Here is a 22,943-nt window from a genome sequence, read left to right on the forward strand (position 1 = left end):
ATAACAACCATGTGAGCAGTTCTACCTGCTCAACACTGTTCCAACTTGTCTATGGCAAGCACTCCTGGTACCTCTTTTTCTGTCTCTTTCAGTGTCCTGCCCAGCAACCCATGTCACATCCCAAGAACTTCATGACTTCTGGCAAAGGACCAATCAACTGCTTGACAAGGTAGCAGCTTAATCCAAAAAATAGGCAGACAAAAGCACAGACCACCCTCACAATTTAATCCAGGCATTATGGTATTGAGTATGAAAAATTTACACCTCTGCATAGTGCATACCTTCCATCAGGCTGGCACTTCGATTCATTGGTTCTTTCCCTGCCCTACATCAAGTGGTCTGGTGACATATCATATTTTTTATTTAACAACTTTTTTTATACCAACATTCGTGGGTACATCATATCGGTTTACATTGAACTAAGAGAAATACATGGAACAGGGACGGGGGGAGCCACAGAAGTAGTAATATTAAATTACTACCCACTGTACGCATACATAACAATTTTCCACGTTTCTCTCCTTAAGCCACTGGTTCTCTCCTGGCCATCCCAGCAACTGTCCAGATTTTCAAAAACAACCTCCAAGGAGGACAACACTTATGAGTTGCAAGAGATCCTAGATGCTTGCAGACAACAGAACAGACTGTAATATCTCATACCCTGGAAGGATTTTAGACCAGAGGAGAAATCCTGGAAGCCAGCAGCCAATCTTAGGGCCGCTCTACTAGTAAGTTTCATTGCCGCTTCCTACAGAAGCCAATATCCTGAATCCTGAGAAAGGGGCTTAAGAGGGGGATACCTTTACGATCAGCAGCTCATGGAAGGTCCCTCACTCACCCTGGACAGCTGCCAATGAGGCCTTCTTTGTGGCTGTACAGAGAAGGTACAGAGAAGGGCAACCAAAATGATAAAGGAGATGGAACAGCTCCCCTATGAGGAAAGACTGAAGAGGTTAGGGATGTTCAGCTTGGAGAAGAGACGGCTGAGGGGGGATATGATAGAGGTCTTTAAGATCATGAGAGGTCTTGAACGAGTAGATGTGAATCAGTTATTTACACTTTCAGATAATAGAAGGACTAGGGGGCATTCCATGAAGTTAGCAAGTAGCACATTTAAGACTAATCAGAGAAAATTCTTTTTCACTCAACGCACAATTAAACTCTGGAATTTGTTGCCAGAGGATGTGGTTAGTCCAAGAAAACAAAGAGGTAGGCGATCTATGATAGCCGTAAGGATAAACACAAACAATAGATGCCTGATCTTTTTCCAAATGTTTATTAAGCTTAATAAACATTTGGAAAAAGATCAGGCATCTATTGTTAGAGGATGTGGTTAGTGCAGTTAGTATAGCTGGGTTCAAAAAAGGTTTGGATCGCCTTGACTGAAGAGCATGATTAGACGCTTTCTCTGAATTCCTAAGATTTTTCCTACAAACAAAATACAATGCCACATACCAAAAAGGCTAAACTCCGGCAAATACCGGCATCATCACCTGTATTAGAACAATGACAACCACGGATAGAAGCGTTCTTTGCATCTCCCCTGCTTCAAGCACTGGAAGGAGGAGCTGCATCAGATACCGGCATAGAGCGAATGCCAGAGCTGTTGGCAGAAGAGACATCTTTGAGCCCCGGTGTGCCGACGGTACCTGCACCACCATTCAGGATTTCGGATGATGATTCCAATTTGTTGGTTTCACCATTGTCCTCGACTGGAGAGTTAACCCATGAGAAAAAAAACGGAGGCCTTGAGAAGGGACGTCATTTTGATGCCGCCTTCGGAGAATCCCTTGATCCGGGATTCCACAGGCCCCACGGTAGCTCTCCATATGCCTGAAGCTCTGAAAAGTGGCAGAAACCCCATGGAATCAGGAGAAAAGGAACCTAAGGTATACCTAACGCTGCAGCCGCTGTTAAATAAACCGCCTGTGATAACATTAGATTCCATATGGAACGCTTTGTCTTCTTTAGAGAAAGCCATACTTTCCTTAATCCAAGTATTGAAGGAAACTAATGTTAAGATGTTGGCTATGGAATCTCAAGTAGAAAACTTTGATACAAAATTAAAGTTCTAGATACAAGAGTCTCCACTATAGAAGCAGCTCAGAGTAATTTGATACAATCAAAGATCATTCATTCAAAGAAACTGGAAAATTCTTCTAGAATTTTGAATTTAAGAGTTTTGAACTTTCCCTATCTGCATTTGGTGTCTGCAAAGGACTTATTTAGGAATTTCCTTATTCAAGTTCTTAAAATTCCGGATGAAGCATTACCCGCTATTACAAAAATCTATTATCTGCCTTTGTTCAAGGATGAAACACCAGGGAATTTGCCTCCTTAAATAACACGGATATTCTGGAATTAACTCAGGAGACTACTATTCAAACAAGAAGGACGTTACTTGTGACTTTTGCGTTTGTTTCAGAAAGAAACTCTATGTTAAGACTCTTCTTTCGTAATCAATTACAATTATTCCACGGGCAACAAGTTCAGATTTTTCCTGATATAGCAAGGTCCACACAGGAACGACGAAAGAAGTTTTTTCTGATGAGAGGAGGTGATGACACGAGGAGCAAGACTCTCCTTAAGATACCCATGCAAATGTCTTCTTCAATTTCAAAATTCTAAATATCTTTTCTTTGCGCCTTCCCAGCTGAGAGCATATCTAGATTCACACTCCTAAATTGTATTTCATGGGGGGACCATCTAAATTAATGTAGGGGATATCTTTGGAGATTTCGTTTTCTTTATTGGTTCTATATTTCTCTTTTCACTCAATAAACCCTTGGTCTCCTATTTCCTATTAAGAATATGTGCAGAGATTTGATATGTTTGTATTGTACTTTGGTAAAAATCATTAAGAGAATTATTTAAGTTTATGAATCTTATCTCTCTGGCATATGTATTTTCTGTGAATATTTGTAAACTTAATTTAAAAAAAAAAAAAAAAGGTTTAGATAAGAAGTTCTTGGAGGAGAAGTCAATTAACTGCTATTAATCAAATTTACTTAGGGAATAGCCACTGCTATTAATTGCATCAGTAGCATGGGATCTTCTTGGTGTTTGGGTAATTGCCAGGTTCTTGTGGCCTGGTTTGGCCTCTGTTGGAAACAGGAAGCTGGGCTTGATGGACCCTTAGTCTGACCCAGCATGGCAATTTCTTATGTTTTTATGAGATGCCCTATGTGCGTGGCAAATTTTTAACGGCCCTGTGGTGGGAATCCTGGTCTGGGCACCCTCTGACGACATCAGCTGCCACCAGGATATAAGCCCACCGCAGACACCCTACAGATATCTCAGCATTAGGTCTCCCTACCTCCTGGTACTGCGTATTGCCAATTTTCCTGTATTCTGCATGCAGCCTTACCTCATCTCTCCAGCTTCCCCTGCCTCATTCAGCCTGTCCTGCTTCGTCCAGCCTTGCCTTATTTCCCCCACTTGCCCTACCATGTCCAGCCTTGCCTAGTCTCTCTTCTGCCCTGCCTCATCTCTCCAGCCTGTCCTGCCTCATCCAGCCTTGCCTCATCTCACATTGCCTTATCTCACTTTGCCTCACCTCTCCAGCCTGTCCTGCCTCATCATATCCAGCTCTGCCTTGTCCGCCCTAGTGGGTCAGTTCTTCCTGCCACTTCATTGTCTTCTCTTTGGACTGACTTCTGGTTTTGACTCCTTGCCTGGACTCAGACCATCCTTGCTTGGTGCCTGCCTCTGACCCTTGCCTGGCCCTGGACCTCTACCTACACAGTCCTATAAGAGACCCTCACCTAAGTCCTGCCAGCCCCTAGAACCCAAGGGCTCAACCTGTGGCAAAAGGGGCTAGTTCAGGTGAAACCCTAGACCAATCTCTTGCTAGCAAGCCTCAGGCAGCTGTCTGTGAGGGCCTACGGGGTTCACCCCTTAGGCTGCATCAACCTCACCATAGCAACACATTACATATCACTTACACAGACACTATTATGTCCTCAATCTCTCTGGATAAAGAGAGATCTGCGATTACCAGGTGTTCAACAGCCAAGCTATCAGGTTGAGGGGTGGAAGATTTGGATAGAATAGACTTCCTTCTTCTTGAGTTAATATGGTTGGTTCTGTTCCCAGACAAATGAGAGGACTGCTGGAAAGCTGTATGAGTATGCAAATTAAATCTGTCTGGGTCAAGCTGGTGCTATGTAGATCAATTGAGCTCAATCCTTTATGGACATTTTGCACTGTTCTGTAGGGGTGTGCATTCGGATTGACCGCATTAGTAAAACGCAACTCATATTTTTTTTTTACTTAAAAAATTGATTCGACATAAACGATCGGATTTCCCACATATCGAACATAGATATGTTCGATATGTGGGAAATCGCGATTGTTGAGCCAAAATAATAATATAAACCCCCTCACCCTCCTTAATCCCCCCCCCCCCCGACTTACCACAACTCCCTGGTGATGGAGCGAGGAGTGAGGACGCCATTTCTGCAATCCTTGGCGAGAAGCATGTGACGTCGGCGGCACGTCGAGTGACGCCGGCGTCACGTGATTCCCGGCTCGTTCGCGCCGGACGGCTCGTTCGGCCCAAAAAGAACTTTTGGCCAGCTTGAGGGGGTCAGGAGGCCCCCCCAAGCTGGCCAAAAGTTCTTTTTGGGCCGAACGAGCCGTCCGGCGCGAACGAGCTGGGAATCACGTGACGCCGCGTCACTCGACGTGCCACCGACGTCACATGCTTCTCGCCAAGGATTGCAGAAATGACGTCCTCACTCCTCGCTCCATCACCAGGGAGTTGTGGTAAGTCGGGGGGGGGGGGGGGGGGATTAAGGGGGGGGGGGGGGTTTAAATTTTTTTTTTGCACATATGTACATATACCCAACTCATTGGATTTTTTTTATGTCCATATTGGCCGCAAGTGGGACCCCCTTTCGGACATAAAAAATATGAACATAAAATTTTGCTCTGCACATCCCTACTGTTCTGGCTATCAGTGGAAAAGCATACATCAAATCTACATTCCAGTTGAGCAGGAAAGTATCCTAAGCTGACCTGTTTTCTGTTGGGGGAAATTATTTACTTATATGTGATTTGCTCAGAATGCAGGAGTTTTCTTCAATAAAGTAACTGAACATTTTGAACTCGTAAGGATGCTTTATCTTTTCTGCACTCTCTTATATTTACAAGTAGAATACTGTGAACCAGGATAACTGCCAGTTCTGCTGGTAGGTCCAAAATATGGAGGAGACCATAAGCCTCTGCATGAGGATCTTTATCTTGTGCACATTTACTCCAAGCACCTTTCCTAGTTTAGTTAATAATTTTGAGTAAGAGAGGTCTTCTAGAGGGGAAGAATGCCCTGGAGGATCTGTTAGTGGATCAGAGTGGATTCGGTTAGATAGATCCCTCTTCCGAATCTAAGGTTGTGGGACACTAACCCAGGACCCCAGTGATGAAAATGGTGACTCAGGAGAGTCCCTCGGTTACCTGGTGGATGATCTCTAAATGGCTGGACTCCACTGCAAGTGAATTAGGTGAAGAAGAACCTCATAATGTGGGTTCTGTTGGCATATTCTCCTGAACTGGGACTCCTCCTTCTGGGAGGATGCTGGCAGTATCAAAGAGGAAAGGACAGAAAGCCCCCTTCTTTCTCTTTTTTTCAACAGCTCACCAGAGTGGGTGGTGAAACATCATTTCTGAGAGATTTGAATGGGCTCTTGTCCTTGAATTGGAGGCCTATTAGAAGTAAGAGGCACCAGAGAACATATGGCATCTGGTGTCTCAAAGTGCAAACCTTCTGCCAACAGCCTAGCTAGTGTAAGGGCACTAGTGGTTGGAGGGTATAGAGGGATTGTAGGAAATATCCCAATTCTTGCTAACAAAGACAAGCAGCTAAGATGGACCTTCTTGTATCAGTCAAAATGGAAATTGGCCTATTTCAGGCTATGCACAGCTAAATGCAGAGAAAATACAGGGCCTGTTCTGCCCTGGGCAGCCAAAATGCAGTACTGTGTACGTGACAAGCCTGAAGGATTTATTAGCCTTACTAACCAAGCTGGCAACAAAATGGGGCCAAAAGAAACATCAGAACAGATGGTCCAGTGTGGGAATCAGTGCTGCAATAATATTGAGGCCTCTCTTTATGGTCCTAAATGTCCATGTGGGGTCATAGTTTATCAGAGCCTGCCAGACCTGTGAATGTGTCATTCTTCAGAACGGACCACTTGTTGAACTTCAGAGCAAACAATGGAACTGGTAAAAAGAATGGGAAACTCTGCTAATTAAAAGCCTTAATTATGCATTCACCTGACTATGCATGAGCTGCTGAATTATGCATAGCTGAGTCATTGAAAGGGGGAAAGCTATCAGCCCTCTAGGCTGTTCATGGTCAGCTGATCGAGACCCATCTGAAGAGAAGGGGGGGCGACCCGTTTGATTGCTGTGACTTTCCACCCCTGTTTTGCCATGCATCCTGGACTGAGGTGACTTATGAAGACAAGGTCTAAGAGGCTTAAGAGTGAACAATCACTTTGATGGCCGTGATTGTCCTCTCTGCATCTGTACTGGAGACCGGTGAAGGAAGAGACCTCCCCTAACCAGCCCGAGAACATAAGCTACTACTTGTTGCCTGTTAAGAATCTTGGCTCCATTTTCTACCCCGGGGGTTAGTAAGGCAGAGCTTATTAACGTTCAAAAGTAAGTCTCAGCTAAAGAGAGGTGAGACCAGAGGAAATTAAGGGTAATTTGATATGCACTGGATGTTAAATATTTATTTATTTATTTATAGTTTTTTATATACCGGGAGTTCCTGTATACAATACATATCACTCCGGTTTACAAATAACAGTAAGAACTACTGCCGGGGGCAGTTTACATGGAACAAATCTTGGAACAAATCAGAACACTTGATCTAAATAAATAGTAAAAGAACAAAACTGAGTTCAACTTTAAGCATATAAATAAAGGCAATTGATAATCTTGTCTAAATAAGGCAGAGAACAATACATTAATTAAATTAAGGCAGAGAACAATACATTAAAATCAAAGGACTGAGGTGTTAAATATTCTAGTTCTTAGCTCTCTGGGAATGCTTGCAGGAAGAGCCAAGTCTTGAGTTTCGCCTTAAAGGTAATATGGCATGGCTCAAGGTGGAGGTCTGGTGGTAGGGAATTCCAGAGAGACGGGCCCACAGTTGATAGAGCACGTTTTCTCAGGGAGGATTTTGCTGGCTGGGTAATCAGTCTGTTTTGATATGCTCTTCTAGTCGGCTTATCCGAAGTATGAAGTTGCAGCTTGAAGGTTAAGTTGAGTGGGGATATGTTATGAAGGGCCTTATGAATCATCATGCTGCTTTTGAACTGTATCCTGTATTTAATGGGAAGCCAGTGGAGGTGCTGGAGGATTGGGGTGATGTGGTCTTTTTTTTTAGCGTTGCTTTTGTAACTATTGTTTTTCTTATTGCCTGTGTATTTCCTGACACAAAGTGTTAAGCTTAGCCCTGTGTACATTTGGAATAAGGGAGATTTGATTTGTTCAGCAGTTTGGCTAATTTTCTAACAACAAACTGGAGGGTCACTGGTAAATTTATTTATTTACAATCTTTTCTATACCATCACTATATTATATACCATCGCAACGGTTTACATGTAGGCACATAAATGAATGTAGGTGAGGGCATACTATAGGACATTCTAACAGGTGCCGCTAAAAGTTCAGTTACAATATATCATTAAAGACAATCAATTGTTTAGTGAAGTAGGTCATGACAAAATGTACCAATAAGGTAGTGTTCACGGGTAAAATTCACTATTCATAGTGTTACAATTATGTTTATAGTGATGTAGAGTTCATAGACCACTCTACTGTGCATTCCTAAGTGCTGTGCACCGGTGCTCTTCTGCCTATTCCTAAATATTTTCTATTCTCCTGTCTCTTTATAAAATGCTTGTTTAAACAGCCATGTTTTTAAACTTTTCTTAAATGTTTTGATATCTCTTTGTAATCTGATCTCTAGAGGCATTGAGTTCCAAAGTATGGGGCCTGCTAATGATAAGGCCCATTCTCTCACTTGGGTTAGTCTTGCCGTTTTTACTGAAGGAATGGTTAAGAGTGCTTTATTTGCTGATCGAAGGTTTCTGTGTGGGACGTGTACTCGTAATGCTGTGTTTAGCCAGTCTGATTTCTCATCATGTATTAGTTTATATATGGTACATAGGGTTTTGTATTTAATTCTGTGTTCGATAGGTAACCAATGTAATTCCACCGGGGTTTCAGTTATATGGTTCCTCCTCCTTTTTCCGGTTAGTATTCTAGCTGCTGTGATTTGAAGTATTTGAATTGGACTTAATGTTGTGTTCGGGAGTCCTAGTAGAAGGGCATTACAGTAGGCTGTGCTGGAGAAAACTGGTGCCTGTAGAACTGTTCGGAAATTAGTTAGTGTTAGTAGTGGTTTTAGTAAATAGTAGGCACATACATAAAGGGAGGTGGGGTTAGAAATCACAAGCTCTTCTCCCTACTATATGATATCTTTCTTTGTTCCTGATCTTGGACAGCTTGCATAAATTTCTGTCGGTAATTCAACATGCTGTGATTAACATGGGAAGGCTCCACTTTCTGGGGCTTGATGTATCGAGTATAAGTTTGTGCGTTGACAATATCAATGTTAAGTTTCAGCAGCACCAATGTCTTATGCTTTGATGGTGCCAGATGTTTTGATTTCGTGGTCGCATATGTTGACTGCACCAACTTACCAGGCTTGGAGTACATTGATGCATGTGATGACTGCACCAAATTTGTTTGCATTGATGGCGCTGACAATGCACATATAGACAGCATTGATGTTCCATGCATCAACAGGGTATAAACGCCAAGTGTCAACGGTATGGTGTGGCGTGTATTGATGCTCCATGCATCACTGGTGCCAATGCCCAAGGGAAAATATTTGGGGATCTCCGTCTCAACTCTTTTCTCGGTGAGGTAGACAATGCTGTACTGAAGGAGGATGAGCAATGGCAACTTCTAAGAGACTTAAGTAGTTCCTTCATTTTATAAGCTCTGGCATGTTATCTACATAGTGACATTTGTTTCAATTATAGCAGTTAACCTGGTTGTGCTCAGGTTTCATGCAATGGTAGCAGCATTTGTGTCCATTTATAATGGTCATTACTTTGCCACAAATACAGTTCTTGAATACACTTAGGGCCAGCTGCGCGCATGTTATAAAATCCAGGGTCGGCGCGCGCAAGGGGGTGCTCACTTGTGCACGCCAAGCCCTAGGGGAGCCCGATGGCTTTCCCCGTTCCCTCAGAGGGAACTTTTTTTTCGGTCCGTCCCCCCACCCCCACCTAAATCCACCCTTACCTTATTTTATTTCTTACGCCTGCCTGAGGCAGGCGTATCTTGTCGCACCGGCCAGCTGCCGGCGTGCGAACCTCCGGCATGGCTGCAACGAAAGAGGCCTCGGGACCGTCCCCGGACCACCGCCACGCCCCCAGACCTGCCCCCTTCCCGCCCCTTTTTCGAAGCCCTGGGACATACGCGCGCCGCCGAGCCTATGCAAAATAGGCTCGGCGGCGCGCGTGGTCTTCTTTTTGCTGGACATCTTAAGGAGGGAAGTACTGCTTTTTTTTTCTGGTAGCACTGGAGAGTCCTTTGGGGATGCTGCTGAAGCAGCAAGACAATGTTTATAGAGAGAAAACATGAAGTATACAAAGCATGAGAAAAAACAGAGAAACTGAGTACATGTCCATGCTGTGCCCAGATGAAAAAAGGCTGAGGAGACTCGTGAGGCAACACCCACATGAAAATTCCTACACATGTTCAGTATAGCTGCAAGATAATGTCACTACATGTCATTGGTAATTCAGCCTTGCTTATTGATGGAAAAAATAGATAATAGTTGCATAAAATATATTTAAAAATATTTCTCACAATCTTTCACATTCTTGGAATAAACCTTTTTCTATGCCTGAGTCCTGTTGTTCAAAATAGCATTCCCTGAGTCTGCTCTCTAGCTTTTCATGCTGTATCCATGCTTTACATATATCAGTATGAGATAGCTGAATGAGGGCTCTGCTAAGCATCAGGAAAACAGTGTCTCCATTTACATAGCATTATAATAGTGGGAGAAGCTCTCAGTAGGAAGAACTCTAAAAAATTTCAAACACTAATATCTCCTCAGAAAAGAAGCACATATCTGAATGAAAATGTAAAATGTTGCTGATTTTGTTCTAATTGCAAACTGCATTATATATTAAAAAAAAACCAACTTCTTGTTTTCTAGTGCACTGATTCTCTACTTATTTTAAACCATTCTCAAGTTGGGGGGTAGAGGAAGGGCCTGTATTATGTTGATCTAGGTGGCACAGTAGCAAAGCTCTCACCTGTGATCAGATTGTCCACCAGTGTGGTTGGCATGCAGAAAATACCCACCAGCAGGTCGCTGATGGCCAAGTTCAGGATGAACATATTGGTGACAGTTCGCATCTGCCTGTTCTTCAGCACGATGAAGCATACCAGCATATTGCCAACCATGCACATGAGGAAGATGAAGATATAGGCCAGAATGAACATGGCAGCCACAGGGGTTGAGTGTTGGTAGTAGAGCGAAAAAGTGATATTTTCCTGTGGGACCCGATGACTCGCATTCTCACTCTGAAGGGCACTCTTGTTGGATGGGATGATTCCAGTACCTGACAAACAAAAGGAGAAATCATAAATAATGGTACAGCCTGCAATAACTTTCCCTCAAATCAGTTTAAATTGCATTCCATCTGAGTTTCAAATGCATTTAAAAGAAAGTGCTTGAAAATGAAAGGGAATACAAACTTGCGTCTTTAGGGTCACAACTCAGTCATGTTTTCAGGATTTCTAAAATGAATATGCATGAGATCTACAGTATTTGCATGCACTGCCTCTACTGTGTGCAAATAGATCTCATGCATATTCATTTTAGATATCCTGAAAATCCGCCTGGCTGTAGGCTCTCCAGGACAGGATTGGGAAGCTCTGTGTTAATTCTTGAATTGTGTGGGGCAATGCGATTACCAAAGGAGAAATGGATTGCTTTACTTTAAGTCTAAGACTACAAAGCAACACAAAAATGTTCAAGAAGCTACTCAAAACCTGGCTTTTCAAACAAGCCTACAAGGATGGGATAGGATAATCCAATCAAGATGACAATATCCTTATAAAGACAATCTCCTCTAGACAACCAGTCACCTAATAACTTTCCCCTCATTTCAACCCTATCAATATAACATTCCAACCTCATTGTAACCACTAACCTACCACCTGTATTCCTAAACCTGTCTGGGAAAACCCCCTTCTTATCTAATGTATATAGTTAAACTGACCATAAAATACTACCAAAGTTATCAATCCACCTTTAATGTTACTCAATGTTTTTCTGTTAACAATGTTATCAAGCAATTACCAATGTTATTAATGTTAATTGTTTCTATGATGTTTTAATGTAAATTGTTATAATTGTAAACCGAAGTGAAGGCTGAAACCAAAACTTCGGTATAAAAAAAAATTTCAAATAAATAAATAAAATAAGTAATGTCTACAGGGCTGCACCACAATGGACCGGAACTGAATGCTAATGGCTTGCTGCTACAATGGGAATGTGGTCAAGCTGGCATACAGACTACTGTGAACTGGAATTTGTGAAGAGCTACTCTCTTGAAGAGAGTGTAGTATTCGTTACTATCTGTTTAACCTTTACCATCCATGATTCACTATACCAACTGTTATACCAACTCAACCTGAACGCACACAGCTTTTCTCACAACCTCTGGGGAAAGGAAAATATCAGCAGATAAAAATTGTAAAGTTCATCTAATCTGCCCATTCTACTTTTCACAGAGTCTACCTCCACATCCTCACATCTATGGATCCTCTACTTATTTCTTGAATTCTGTTAGTAGTTTGGCCTCTGCCAAAATAGTAGATGTTCCATGAATCTACCACCCTTTCTGTGAAGAAAGATTTCTTTTTGCTATTGCTGAATCTACCCCCCCCCCTTTTTTAATACCTAAATAATAAGTAAAGATTTTATTGCAGTTAATGTATGAACACATTTTCTGCACTGTGTTCAGTAATGCTAAATTCAAAGATTTGAATATATGATGTGTAAAAATGTGTGAGCTCATGAAATCTAGTTCATAACATATATATACACAAATACTTTGCCACTTTTAAAATATGAGTTGTGCGTGATTGGCTCATATACTCATGTGTATGGGCCCTTTTACATCAGCAATGCTTTTAAAATTCACCTAAGAAGTTTGATAACTGATACGTAAATAGGGATGAATTTTAAAAAAGTGTTGCTCTTGCCAAAGGCCCATATATGCAAGTATCTGGGCCGCACGTGAGCAATACGTATTTTAAAAACTTGAAATTCTGTATGTATATATGCGGGTGCGAGTAAAAACAAAAAGAGGGTGGAGCTAGAGTGTGTTGGGGGCTGGCCCAACAGTGTAAATCTGTAATTTTAATCCAGCAGCAGCACACGGTGGCTTGTTAGCTGCAGATATTCACTGCAGCTCCTGATGAGGTATAAGCCTAAAGAAATAGCTTTTTAGACCTAACATGCCAGGGTGAGGGATTTGGGTCAACTGGGGGGAGTGCAGGCTGAAGAACCAGAGGAGTCTGGATGACCTCGAGAGACTGGAAAACTGACAAATTAGGAAAAATGGCAAACTAATTCATAAAACTGGCAATGGCCTTCACACGAGCATGATTTAAAATCTGCTTGCTTGCGCATTTTAAAGCCAACAGAGTCCTAAGTAAGATACATGAAGTACGTTTGCTTGAGTTAAAAGCTTTAAAACTATGGGGCAGATTTTTAAACGAGCGTGCGGCGCGCACAAATGTACACCCGATTTTATAACATGCGCGCGCTGCCGCACGCATGTTATAAAATCTGAGATCAGCGCGTGCAAGGGGGTGCACCTTGCACGCGCCGAGCCCGAGGGGAACCCTGATGGCTTTCCCCCTTCCCTCCAAGGCTGCTCCGAAATCGGAGCGGCCTTGGAGGGAACTTTTCTTCTGCTCCCCCCCCCAACCTTGTTTTATTTTTTACACCTGCCTCTGTCAGGTGTATCTTGCGCATGCCAGCCAGCTGCCGGTGCGCCATCCCCTGTCACAGCTGCTGTGCCAGAGGCCTCAGTTCCGCCCCCCGGACCCGTCCCCGGACTGGCACCACACCCATGACCCCGCCCCCTTCCTGCCGCTTTTTCAAAGCCCAGGGACATATGCGCGTCTCGGGGCTTGCGCGCAGGGGGGGTTTAAAGGGTTACGCGCGTAACCCTTTGAAAATCTACCCCTATGAACACACATATTTGCAGTAGGTGTATTGTAAATCATATGCACACAATACTGCACACATAATTTATTATTATTTAAAATTTTTTGTATACCGACATTCGTTAAGAAAACATCACATCGGTTTCCATGGAACAAAAAATTAGCCAACAGGGCTTTACAATGAACTGATAATAGAACTAGGAGGTGGGGGGGCGATGGGGAGGGGGTCGGTGAAACCAGGGATTTTTACAGTACAATCATTAAATGCAATACATAGTTAAATACAAAAGTATAGATTATATACATATTTAATGCTGAGGGGGGGTGATATGAGAGGAGGAGTTTAAGGGTAATAAACCTAGAGGGCGAGGGGAGGGGCTGGGGGGAGGAGGGGCGGGGTAGGGGGGGCTCATGCATAGGCTCGGGTGAACAGCCATGTCTTGAGGTTCTGTCTGAATTTCTTGGTGCAGGTCTCAAGGCGTAGTTACAATGTATGTCCATTCATGCGCCCATATGCGTGTGAGTGGGCACCCACTCACTTGTAACCAGAAATAGAGAAGGAATCAATTTGTAACAAAACCAATATAGAATCCACAGAAATATAAGACAATATATCATCCGCATAAATAGAAATTTTCCACTCTGCCTCCGCGTATTGTAAGCCCTTTATTCTCACCTCATGTTGTCTAGCAAACTGCCAAAGGTTCTAGAGCAATGTTGAACAATAATGGAGAGGGGAGGACAACCTTGTCTAGTTCCCCCCTGTAAGTGTATAACTTCCAAGCTGAGACCATTAACAAATAATCTCGCTGTTGGCGCTGTACAAAATAATATAACCATGTGAACAAAATTTAAACAGAAACAAAACCAATATTAAATTTGAAATAGGTAATCCCATCTCACTCAACCCTGTCAAAAGCTTTTTCTGCATCCAGAGATAACACTATCATTGGAACTTACATTTTATTCACAAAAGAAAAAAAACCCCCACTGCAGATTGTGCAGAACAGCTTGGGCATATAAACATTCTGATTGGAGTGTATAAATTACCTGAAATTGCCCTTACTCAATTTCTTTGGCAATCAAAACCTCCCAGAGTTGTGTTAAAGAAATGGAAAAAGATATTGGGAGGGGGAGAGGAACTTTCCTGATTTTGCTTTATATCATAAGGCATTTATATTGTGTCAGGGTTGTCACTGGATGTTTGAGGAAGTGGTATATACTAAACCTGTCTGGTTACATTGGGAAGAAGCAGTGATACATCCTATTCAAATTCTTTTTTTTTTTTTGCAAGTCTTTCTTTCCTTCTCTTCTTGAGGAGTTCTTGGTTCTCCAGTCTATCTGGAAGCTTTCCAAGTACTTCCTGAAAGTGTTCATTTTTCGAGAACACTTCATACAAAAATACCATTTTGGAATAACATTAAATTTAAAATCAATAACAAGGTGGTGTACTGCAACACTTAGGAGGTAATTTTCAAAGGAGTTATGCATATAAATGTAACATTTGTCATATAAAATAGTCATCTGGAAGACAGGCAGTGGAGGCACAATTATCTTCTGCAGTGAAGCTGCTAGATTTCTTACCTTCTATAGCAATAAAGTTAATATCAAATCATTAGAAAGACAATACTGCTTTGGATTTGAACATGTGATAGAATTATATTTGTACTTACTCTAAGTATGAAGCAATTGCTGCAGTGATATGGACATTTATTTGAATGTAAAAGAATATGGAAACCTTTGTTTTTTCTTCTCTTCTTAAATTTTACCACACTTTGCTGTAGATGTCCTTGTATAGATATTACATTATTCTGTGCAGCCCTGTTGTAAGGTTTTATGGTTTTGTTCTTTAAAATATATTAACACTCAATTTTGAAATAAAAAAGCTACTGAGAGGGATTAGAAGTTTCTGGGGGAGAGTGTGTCCCCTCAGAGTTTATTTCAACTTAATATCTACCACATTATTCAAAGAAATTAATTTCAGAAAGCTACAGCAGATAAAAAGGCATCACAAATAATGAACAGTTAAACTTAATATTCAAAAAATATAAAAGATCAGTGACAATTACACATTTCCTTCTAATTAGTGTAAATTGTGGGCCAGTTTCTGACTAGAAAGAAATGTAATGTCAGGTTCAGTGACTGATGCAGATGTTAATAAGTGATTCTTGATCTCATCTAAGATTTAAGTAATTTCATTCTTGAGGTTTGTTCATATATATATATAGATAGATAGATAGATAGATATAGGTGCTGCCAAAGAATGTGGATATTTTGGGCCTGGCTTGCAAAGAGTTATTTTTTGGTATGTACATAAAACTGACATATACACATGTAAGTAGCATGTAACTGCAAATATGCAATTTTGGAAACATAGCTGTTGTGAACTGAGGCCTCACTATCTGATAAGAGTCATGAGGCTTTTGCAATCTGTTGGGGATTGGGGCCTCGTTATCTGCTGAGAGACATGAGGCCTTCACAATCTATTGCAAACGTGGACGGCACTCGGGAGCAGACGTGAGCATGAGCCCTTGGACCATGATACAACACCAGGGCGAAGCTCCAAGGTCTGTGCTATGGGAGACAAGCATATCCGGGCTGGGAACTTGAGACTTGGAACACTCAGAGACTTGGAACACTCAGAGACTCCGCTGAACCTGCACGCAAAGGAGTGAAACCCAGCAAGCAATGCTGGTCTCTGGGGTAGCTCTCCGGCCACTCGATAGCCCTTTCTGACCTGCTGCTTGGGAACAGCTTGTGCATCAGGACAGATGGAGGTCAAGGACAGAAGATGACTTTGGACAGGACAAAGGCACTGAAGATTTGGAACTTAACTTGGATTGAGGAACATCGCTTGGAACGAGGAAAAAGGTAATCCGCTGGCTGGACAAGTTCCACGAGACTAGAACTAAGAACAAGACTAGAAATTTGGAACTCAGAACTTGACTTGAAACTTGGAGCTTTAAAAACAAGGATGGACTCCGAGGACTTGACCCACTGAAGACTGACTTGGAAGCAGGCCTTGTGCTATGAAGCACTCTATACAGCCCACAGTGGCCTGGTCACGGACCATGATGTTATCACACCTGCGGGAACTTGGATTCAGGATTTGTGATGAGACGCGCCCTACACAGCCACAGTGGCTGGTCCCAGACCATGCGCTGGCACACGAGGAACTTGGAATGAAGACTGGGACTGAACACTAGGTAGCCTTGGCCCCAGGATTTGGGCAGCAACGCGACCTATGCAGCCTGCCGTGGGATGGTCATGGTCCACGTGCTCGCAGGACTTGGATGCAGGGCTCCAAGGACTTAGTAGATCTGGACACCGGAATAAGACAAGAGTCGGGAAACAGGAACACGACAAAGACTCAGGAATCAGGAACAAAACATGGAATGCAGGAACGAAAACTTGAAATCAGGAGGAAAGGTGAAGAGTTGGACTCGGGGCTGAAGACGCTGAAAAAAGGAACCAGAAATTGACGAGACCAGGAACATGGAATGAAGAACAAAAAACTTTGATGGTGCTAGTGATCTATTGCAAAGACCAGGAGTAGGGTGGCCAATTGCCCGGTTCTGGACATTCCAGTTTTTAAACTAATTGTACAGTGTCCGGTTACAAAGGTAACCGGACACTGTAATGTCCGGTGTACTACAGGGATCGTGCCAAACTTAGCATTCAGATGGAGAGGGGATGATTAGCAGACTCCAACCCGCTCTATGAAAGTGGTCAAAGGAAGACGACACCTGTCACTCAAGCATTTCTGCCAATCATTTCACTCCCCTTAGATGAGGGGCAGATGCATCAACCAAGCAGTCATAGTGCCATGCAGCCAATGGCAGGAGCTGCAAATCGGGACTGGGAGTTAGTGTCTGACTGTCAGTGATATTAATGGAGCTGGCAAGGTGTAAAGAAAGATGCAGGGTGAATTGATGCTGTGGCGGACTTGTACTCAGTCTGATTTGTCACAGGGTGCAAGTGAATTTTGTATGGGGAGGCCAGGTCTAAAAGAGAGACAGTGAGTATGTGCCCGACTCTGTCTGAAATTGAAAGGGGGGGAGAGAGAGAGAGAATGTGTGTATGTAAGAGCATAATGCAAGAACTGGAGGGTACTTAATATGAATCCAGGTTTAAGGGCACTAGGAGCAAATTATGCAAATGAGGGTGCCCCTTCCTCCCCCTCATGTCCAGTCCAGGTCTGTGGAAAAGTTGGCCACTTTAGCCAGGCGTGAAGACTGAAGAGCCCTTTTATAGGGCTAGCTGGATGATGATGTCATCGGGCACCACCGTGGCTTTTCCTGCCACTGGTCCTTTAGGGAAGTGAAGCACGTGTGCGCACCTAGGGGCCGCCAGCAGCAGAGAAGGAAGTAGGCGTCCCGGTCCGCAAAGAAGACAGTGTTGGCGGTGCTCCCGGCTGTATGAAGAAGTGGTGGCGTTGGCGGGGCCTTGCTGCTGCAAGGTGACACATGGCAGCATCTCCCCGGCCACAGGGAAACGGCAGCCAGGCGGCGCCTGAGGATGGTGGCATGTCAGGCTGCGGGAAGCAGGGCAGCGTGGCGTTGGGGGATGATTAAGCTGCTTATGGTCGAGCTGGTGAGCGGCAACGCAAAAATCTCGGGCTCACTCATCCTTGCGAAGTCATAGTGTAAATGTTACCAGAAGAAAAACCGATGGAATAAAGTGAGGTTTGTAAGTATTTACGCAAGTTGCTATTTTGTAAGCAGTATACATGCATATATTACTGAACTTGCTTTTATATCTGCTAATTAACAGGCCGATACAGATCAGTGCGCTCCGACGGAGTAAGGGGTTTCCCTTACCCCTTATTCAGTAAGGGGAGGAAAACGCGCGTCCAACCCGCGGCACCTAATAGCATATTAAGTAGGAGGTCCCGAAGAGTAAAAAAAGTTTAAAAAAAAATAAAATTTGAATTCGGCCTGCGGCTGTCGGGCCGAAAACCGGATGCTCAATTTTGCCGTGGCTGTCAGCGGGCTCGAGAACCGACACCGGCAAAATTGAGCGTCGGTTGTCAAACCCGCCGGGCCTAATTTAAATACTGAATCGCGCACACCGGCTCTCCCGCGGACTTTACCGTATCGGCCTGTAAGTCCCGGAAGTGAAACTGCACTTGTCTTTTGTCTGTATGTTTTGTTTTTTTTTGAAATCTGGATTAAGTGGTAGTGGGTGGTCAGGGTGAAGTGCTGGAGAATCTAGACGAACTGGTAGAGGTCTGAGTGAACTGGTGGAGGTGTTGGTGAACACACTCAAGTATTTTCAGAAAGAGCACATGCGTTCTTTATAAAATACATGCCTTCACATATAACTCTGGGATTTTATGCGCCGAAGTTACAATTATGTACATAAATATATGCACCTACTTTTCTAAAATGGCTACAGAAAATATGTGATTTCCTGCATTATAAATATGCATGCATGCTGAAACAAACGCTTGTAAACATATACAGCATTTTATAAACTGTGAGGCTCCTTTCACAGATTAAAAAATACTGCTACATTTTAGATGCACAGACTTATGTGCATATGTGGTGACTTAAACAGACTATTAAAAATTACCCTCCCCAAAAGCCAATTTTTTAAAAGTTTGGATAGATCATGGGGGAAAGCAGCATGGAAGTTAAAAAGATTATTTGACTTGGAGTCTTTCAGGGCAACACTGGCTTATTATTCGACCAACTCAAGCTGATAAGAGGACAAGGCTTCATCTATGTCAGTTTCAAATGGATTTTGAAAAAGATAAATATCTTTGATGTGGCCATGTGGTTCACAGAATCCTTGAGGGAACTCAGTCTGCAACACTCCCAGTGCATCAGCACATTTTTCTACTGGAAATGAGACTCCTGGTACTTCAGCAGACGTCTGTTGAGAAGCAGGAAAAAGACCCGAGTTTCCTTCTTTTGTGTGTTTTGCAAACTGCCTTAGTTGACAGTCAAAGTCCTTTAAAAGTGAATGTCACGAGTTTCCCCTTGCCTTACAGCTGTAAGTAGGGAGAATAACTTTCAAACAATTCTGCGTGGCCTCATATACATGCATATAGGGCCACACTGAGAACTACTCCAGTATTTTATAACCTGCATGTATCGGGTATGTGCAGGTCATAAAATATATGTATGTCCACCCTAGACATGTGCGTATGTAGGCTTATGTGCAAATACCTGCAATGCACAGGAACAAGTACATTTTCAATCACCGGCGTATGTAAAAACTGCGAGATACGTGCATGGCCGGGCCACTGGCGTTATAGAATGCCCGCGGCCACGCGCATACCTCGCGGTACAAGCGGAAGAACTGGTTGTGCAAAAAGGCGCAGACTGGGGGAGGACTGGAGGAAGTTATGTGCGTAACCCTCTTAAAAGGCCCCTGCACGCGCCGAGCCTATTTTGCATAGGCTCGGCGGCACGCGCGTAACTCCTGGGGCTTTGCAAAGGGGGCGTGTCGGGTGGGCGGCGTGAATTTTCGGGGCGGGGTGGGAGGCGTGTCGGGGGCGTGATGCCGGCCCGGGGGCGTGGTCGAGGCCTCCGGACCAACCCCCGGGTCGGGTGATGGCACACCAGCAGCCCGCTGGCAGGCGTAAATCTGCCAACAAAGGTAGGGGGGGGATGGGTTAGGTAGAGGAAGGGAGGGGAAGGTGAGGGGAGGCGGAAGGTGAGGGGAGGCGGAAGGAAAGTTCCCTCCGAGGCCGCTCCGATTTCGGAGCGGCCTCGGAGGGGAACAGGCAGCGCGCGCGTATCTTATAAAATCCAACGTAGTTTTGTTCGCGCGCGCGCGCTGATTTTTTAAAATGTACCCCAGTGTGCACAACTCTTGCCCCTCCCCAGAATACCCTCAGACTGCCTCTTTTTTTTACCCTTGCAAATGAGTGCTCAAAAGTGGAAAAATGCACGTTTGTTGTTTATGTGCAGCATATGCTAATTTCCACATGTGTAACTCTTTGAAACTTCACCCCGGAGGGAATTCAAAAAGTCTGTTATCTCAGTCAAAAATATGAGGTACCATTTCCATTCTGGATTAGTGAGCTCAGGGACGGTTTTGTTCTTTGTCAATAAAAATTCATTCATTTCAAGAAACAGTTCATAAAAAAAAAAGTTTCAAAACTCTGCACCCGCTCAGCCATTGTACTTTCGTGTGGCACACACACAGCACAGCCCCACCCACAGAGTCAAGGTCAGAAAGGATCCTTCTGCACTACTTTGCAGCTATAATGCTTGGTGATGAATTTTGCATTTTGATTTGCACTAGCGTGAGACCAAATCAATCAATTTCCTTGTTTATATGGCCAAAGAGTCCCTTCATTTCCCAGCCATGCTTGGAGAGCTCCCTCAGTTATCAACACTTGTCAATTTTACCCATGCTAATTCCATATTACTGTTTTCACAAAATTGTGCAAAAATATCAATGCGTGTTGTCATATCCTGGAGTCTCTGGAGACCAGTAAGCTCCTCAGAGAGGTGGAAATTAGATAAAAATTAGAAACTAAGCCATGTCTCTTACATCATTACTTTCATCAACTGCAAGCAAAAAAAAAAAGTCAAAATTGTTAAGAATTTTTTGCAGCTGGATAAACAAGTTATCCCTCACTTCTTCAATTCTTCTTAATTGTACTTGGACAGATACTTAGAGAGAACAGAGGCCATTTGTCTTCTCTCGGCACACATCTTCCGCGACTGCAGCCATGCGGCACTTAATGAAGTCTCCATCTGAGAAGGATCTCCCGCTGTCTGCAATCAGTTTAGCAGCATAAAAACCCAGCACAAAATGACGACAGGGTCTCCTCAGATTGCCATTTAAACATTTGTTGCTGTATCAACAGTCCAGTTTTGAGTCTTGCAGTTTTGTTAGATCTCACCTTTCCTTGCTAAATATCAAATTTTTCTTTGTGGTGAATCTTAAAAGTGTCGGTGAACATCGTATTCCTTAAATAACAGACACAGACTCCATACAAATGATACAAACGGCCTCTTCCCTGTACTATACAAAACAAAAAAAAAAAAACATTTATCAGCTCTTGGCTGCACCCCCTGCACTTTAAATCTCTCTCTTCTTCCCCTTATCAGACATGGTTCAGTGTGCATTTTTTGCCTAAGGCCTTCAGTAGGCCCCAATAAAGGGAATCCTCAAAATAAGCTACAGCACAATTCATAGAATGTAAAGGACAAAGATTAAGGAGGGAAGGTATGGAAAGAGTACGGTATGTATTAGTACAGCAGCTTAATTCCCAGAGCCCTCTCTCCTCATGTCCTTTTCACAAGTTAGTGATGAGGCGTGCAGCAGAATTCACAGACTCTTACTTTATGTTCTGAGTTCAGGCCACGCGCACACCCTGTAGCGAGGGGCTTTTTGTCTGTACTCCCACAGGCCTACCTCGGGGCTAATTCTGAGGAAAGAGGGAGATACTGAGGAGCTTCTGTACCTCAGGGCTTCTCCAACACACAAACATTAGTCAGTATACTGGGATCTGAAAGTTTGAGTATTTAAGAGAATGACGCAAAAGATAAATAACGGCAAGCACTAGAGAGTTGACTGCAAGCAAATAATAATAACAAGAATGATAACTACTAGAAAAGAATGAAAAGATACATGTAAAGATAGCTGGGTGGGAATGAGGGACTGGAGGAGGAGGGCTGGAACAGAGTGATAGGAGGAGGTAGGAGGGTGAGAGATAATGTAATAGGATGAGTTCCATCTTTGTTTCCCTTGTGCCCTCTCCAGCTCACATTATGCCCCCCTCTTTCTCTCTCTTCCCCCTTTCTTTCCTATACCCTTATCTTCTCTCTCCTTTTTCCCTCCTCTGTATCCCCTCTCTCTTCTCCCTCCGGTTCCTCCCCTCCCCGTGTCACCTCTTTCTTCCCTTCATGCCCTTCACTGTGTCTCGCCCCTCTTCCCCCTTTCCCCTCTGTGTGACTCTTTCCTCCCCCCGTACCCTCTGTCCCCTCTCTCTACCCTATACCCTGTCTCTCCTCTACCCTGCATCTTCTCTGTCCCTCACTCCCCAAATTCCCTCCTCTTTGCATGCCTCTGCCTTCCCGCTTTCTCCGCTCCGGCTCACTTCAGCAGCTTTTCCAGTTCAGAACACAATGAGGAGGTGGGACCGAGAGGGCCATTGCCGGCTGAAGATCTGCAGAGGAGTGGGATGACACGGGGCTGTTGCTGAGGGCTGTACTGTGCCCCACCTCCTATTCCTGTGGCTTCTAATCACAGCATGGGAAAGGAAGGTGGCGCAAGGCCACAGAGAATATAGCACAGCCCACCTTCCATCTAACCAGGAACCGCTGACGGGGCGAGGTAGAGCTGCCTGATACAGTGAGCTTGCTGCGCTATTTGGACTTTCAAAGGTCCAGCTAAATTGACACTTAACTGGACAAATCCAGAGGTTTTGAAATTCCTGCTGTTTTCACGGTGCCTGAGTCATCCTGCTACTTAGCCATTTAAATCAGGGGCATGCCGGTTACAAGCTACATTCATAAAAACACAGAGCATAAAAAATTTACAAAACACAATAAATATAAATTTAGTAATAAAACAGAATAAAACTAAAATAAGACTATGACTCGGCATAATCAAGATGTTCCTCAGCCTGACTACTTCTTCCTGTAGCTCTCTTATCTGCTCTGAATTCACCAACTGATATCCCTCACAATGGGAAT

At 43.6% G+C, this 22,943-nt stretch overlaps 1 protein-coding gene across 1 annotated transcript in view; it reads right to left on the reverse strand.

Moving 5' to 3' along the window:
- Nucleotides 1-22,943, reverse strand: part of NPFFR1 (neuropeptide FF receptor 1) — a 214,434-nt gene that overhangs the window by 176,214 nt on the left and 15,277 nt on the right. Inside the window, exon 2 of the mRNA XM_029610687.1 lies at nucleotides 10,350-10,658. Within this exon, the coding sequence (XP_029466547.1) occupies nucleotides 10,350-10,658 (309 nt within the window). The remainder of the gene's footprint in view (nucleotides 1-10,349; nucleotides 10,659-22,943) is intronic.

The sequence above is a fragment of the Rhinatrema bivittatum genome, chromosome 7, assembly GCF_901001135.1.
Source record: "Rhinatrema bivittatum chromosome 7, aRhiBiv1.1, whole genome shotgun sequence".
Lineage (NCBI taxonomy): Eukaryota > Metazoa > Chordata > Amphibia > Gymnophiona > Rhinatrematidae > Rhinatrema > Rhinatrema bivittatum.